Source organism: Vitis riparia, chromosome 7 (assembly GCF_004353265.1).
Source record: "Vitis riparia cultivar Riparia Gloire de Montpellier isolate 1030 chromosome 7, EGFV_Vit.rip_1.0, whole genome shotgun sequence".
NCBI lineage: Eukaryota > Viridiplantae > Streptophyta > Magnoliopsida > Vitales > Vitaceae > Vitis > Vitis riparia.
This window is the reverse complement of record NC_048437.1, coordinates 11,180,704-11,184,534: the sequence shown is the minus strand read 5'-3', so window position 1 is coordinate 11,184,534 and position 3,831 is coordinate 11,180,704. Positions and strand designations below refer to the sequence as shown.

At 40.7% G+C, this 3,831-nt stretch overlaps 1 protein-coding gene across 1 annotated transcript; it reads right to left on the bottom strand.

The window, feature by feature from the left end:
• Positions 1-6: 6 nt before the first annotated feature.
• LOC117917804 (asparagine--tRNA ligase, cytoplasmic 2) lies at positions 7-3,515 on the bottom strand. The gene is made up of 7 exons (XM_034834194.1): positions 3,087-3,515; positions 2,166-2,402; positions 1,476-2,057; positions 1,134-1,384; positions 895-1,024; positions 745-803; positions 7-202 (listed from the first exon to the last, which is right to left on the bottom strand). The coding sequence occupies exons 1-7, from the start codon at positions 3,483-3,485 to the stop codon at positions 19-21; spliced, it is 1,842 nt and encodes a 613-aa protein (XP_034690085.1). The 5' UTR covers positions 3,486-3,515; the 3' UTR covers positions 7-18.
• Positions 3,516-3,831: the final 316 nt, after the last annotated feature.

Here is a 3,831-nt window from a genome sequence, read left to right as displayed (position 1 = left end):
GTTCTCCTGGAACTTTGATTAGTTGTTGGCTTTGCCGTAACTTCTTGGGAAAGGGATTACATCTGCAACATCCACAAGGCCAGTGGCGAAAAGCACCACATGTTCAAATGCAACACTGAAGCCCGAATTTTTCACGGTTCCATGTCTTCGAAGATCCATGTACCATTCATACTCTTCGCTCCGTATGCCCAATTCCTTGATCCTGCAGCCACATTGAAAACTAACTCAGCTATAGTGATCTCATCAGACTACAACATTCAGGGACATAGAAAAACCCAAAACAAACACTAGAAAGCAGTGTAGCATTGCAATATTCTAGTCGCCCCAAAAGAAGAAGCCAATCCCAGAACCTTACAACTCAATGCTTGTCAAGGCTCACCTTGAAAAGGCTTAGGTAACATTGAAAGAGTAAGACTATCATAATACCACCATTGTTATAAAAAAACAAACCATAGGATTGGGTGCAACTTAGGTGGGTTGTCTCCGCTCAAGGTTTAGCCTCAACACAAATCAATCCAATCTTATTCAACCTGACCCACCCTACTCCAATCTACAATCCTAGTGGCAACATAGCCCATAGGATTGGAAGTGGGAGTGCCAAGAAGAAGGTAAGCAAGCATAGAAATTGTGTCCATGGACATAAAAAAGAGAGTAGTCATGCAATTCAATTGGAGTCAATCATTTTATTTCATTGATCCTATAGTTATTTCACAGCTTAGATTTAAAGTGTAAGGACGGCATAACCTTGTACTCAGCATACTCATTCTCTCCTCATTTTGGCTACCTCTGATCAGCGTGCCAGCCTACAAACAAGGGGGAGTCATTACATGCAGTCCGAATCAAATTCGAAGTTTGCAGGAACAAAGAAAGATTTAGGAAAAATTTTACCCTTACCTTTGGTACAACCACATCAAATGCTGCAACTGTTTTCCCATCGTCGTTCACTCGCATGTAAAATGGCTTAATCTTTTTCGGGTAGTTGTATATAATCACAGGCCTCTTATAGATCTCCCCAACTAGATAGCTGCCATTGTTATAAGCATATGGTAAGTAGCAATAACAGTTGAGATGTAACAGCACTTCCCTCATACCATCCAATTATAAATATTAGATGTCTCAAAATGTATACATACGTTTCATGTTCTTCCGTTAGAGAGATGCCCCACTCGACCTTTGTCTCAAATTCATTATCGGTAACCTGTTTCAGAGCATCTACTGCTTGTGTATATGATATCCTTTCAAATGAGCTTGATATGATTGATTGAAGACGGTCCACATTGTTCTTGTCAAATCTCTTTGAGAAAAAATTGATCTCTCCCACACAATTTTCCAAAACTGACTTGCAGAGGAACTTCAAGAAGTCCTCTGCACAGGTCATGGCATCCTACAAAAGCCACAATCAAAAGTAACCCAAAGCGTCTCAACAGTTAAAGATGAATCCATTAATACCCCGAAAAGTAACATAAACCTCTTACCTCTAACTGTGAAAAGGCCATTTCAAGCTCTACCATCCACATTTCAGCCACATGTTTCATGGATTCTGCTCGGAATCTAGGGCCAAACGAGTACACATTCCCAAGAGAACAAGCATAGCTCTGGAGATGAAGGCGGCCAGAAACTGTTAGATATGTTTCGCGAGAAAAGAAATCTTTGGAGAAGTCGATCTCATCGGCTTTGTTCAGAGAAGCTCCTGGGTGAAGTTTTTCTCTTGATTCCAACTGCTGTGCTAGTTCATTTGTTTTTCGAAGATCCCAAAGTGCAGCAACCAGTGCTTCTTTGTTGCTGTCGCTTCTCTTGAGCTCTTCAACTAGGTTACTCTTCTCCTTGATAGCAGCCTTAAGCGCTTCAAGGCTAACGCCCTCAATTTCATGGACAGACTTTGGCTCCACCTTTTCAGCTGATTTACCTAAAAGTGTCGTAACAATGAACCTCTCGCTGAATCCTTCAGCATCAGTGGTTGTGATAATGGGCACTTGCACATACAGGAATTCATTGTTTCGGAAGAAGTTGTGAGTTGCATGAGTAAGGGCATCACGCATTCTCATAACAGATGCCACCTGCAAGTTTCAAGTAGAAATTAAGCAAAAATGACCCAATTAATTTATGGTGAAAGCATTGAGCATGGATTTAGATAAGAAGCTGCATGGAACAAGAAGATTAATTACGGTCGTTGTTCGTGGCTTGAAGTGAGAAAAATCCCTCAGTGAATCAATAGGTAAGCGCTTCTTTGATAATGGATACTTTTCTTGATCAACTGTGCCGATATGCAGAATCTTCTCTGCTTGAAGCTCAATAGCGTGTTTTCCTTCTACTGCTGGCAGCTTCAATACACCCTCTGCCAAAATACAAGTTCCAGTAGGCATGATTTGGCCTGGAGAAGCTATTGTAGATTCCACCACAACCTGATCATCATGAGAAAGTTAAAATTGAACCAAAGCAATAGATATAAGTTTGTGTAGAAATAGCTAATTTGACTGAAAATTAATGGGGATAATTAATAATAAGCTCGTGGCTCCGGTATTTGATACGTAAAAATCATATTCTTTTCCATCTTAAAGTCATTAATTTAGCCCCAAAGCTTCATTGTAAAGAGGCAAAGTTGATACAATGCTGTCAATTTAACCTTAAAGATTAAGTTGGTGGGTAATCAACTTACAATTTATACCATTTCCTTAGGTATAAGTATTACTTCCTTCACAAGCAAGGAGGTAAATGACAGGATATGGATTATGATTATAGAAAAACGGATAGCCAAAAAAATGGACTAAGAGACTCCAACGTGAGAGCTTTAATTAATCAGAATTTTAATTTCCTATCAAACTATCAATTTGACAAAAACTTAAACCATCAAGTAATACATCACAAGGGATATCATGCAGATAATAAAAACCTTGACAAACCATCCAAAGACCAAGATTCTAGCCAGTGTCATGTTAAACTAGTAATTGACCTGAAGACTAGCCAGTCACATGAACAATGGATGGTTGAATACATGGAGCATAAGTCCAACATGAGACATATATAAGCTAGCAATGTTCAAATATCATTCCATAATAAAACTAAAACTGGAAAGGAATCAAATTTACCTTAAGACTAGCAACACAGGAGCCGTCACTGACTTGCAAAAACACAGTTGAAGGAAGCTTAGGAATCACAATATCCGTCGTCTCCCTAGGAGGAGGATAGCTGTGGCCACCACCCAAGACCTTTATGATAGATCTTAAAAACGGTATCCTAGTCTGAAGAACCTCCACACAGCTCACGTCCCTCGGCAGCGACGGCGAGCTGCCCACATCAGGCTTCACCACCACTGCAGGCTCCTTCTTCACCTCCTTGGCTGACCTCACCCACCCACCAACCACAACTCTCATACCCAACAGCCCAAGGCCGCCATCACCCCGCCCAAGAATGGTTCTCAGCACCACCCTATTGGAGTACTTGAAAGGTGTCGCCATGGCAGCAACCACAGCTTCTTGTGAGGCCATTTACAAAAACAGAAGAGAGATGTAAGAAATGTAAGAGAAGATGGAAATGGTGAAGGTGGTTGCATGCATGGGGGTGATATAGAAGAAGAAAGAGGATGATGCTTTGCTTAGGAAGCGAAGGAAGAAGGAAGAAGAGGAGTGAGGGGAAGGTTGGAGGAGAAAAAAAGAGAGGTGGTGTAGAGGTTGGTATTAGTATCCTTGGGGAGTAGGGTATTCTGGGAGTTTCCAAGTCCAATGGTTTGCTCAAATTTTAGGATTACTGATTGAAAAGGAAACCTAAGGCGGAAGCAAAACTAAAGAGTTAATGATTTTTTTTTTTTCTCGGTTAAAAGATTGTTTGTTTGGA

Coding starts and splice junctions, on each gene's coding strand:
- LOC117917804 (XM_034834194.1), bottom strand. CDS start 3,485: ATGGCCTCACAAGAAGCTGTGGTTGCTGCCATGGCGACACCTTTCAAG. Junction 2,058..2,165: donor TCAAGCCACGAACAACGACC/GTAATTAATCTT, acceptor TGAAACTTGCAG/GTGGCATCTGTTATGAGAAT. Junction 1,385..1,475: donor TGGCCTTTTCACAGTTAGAG/GTAAGAGGTTTA, acceptor TGGCTTTTGTAG/GATGCCATGACCTGTGCAGA.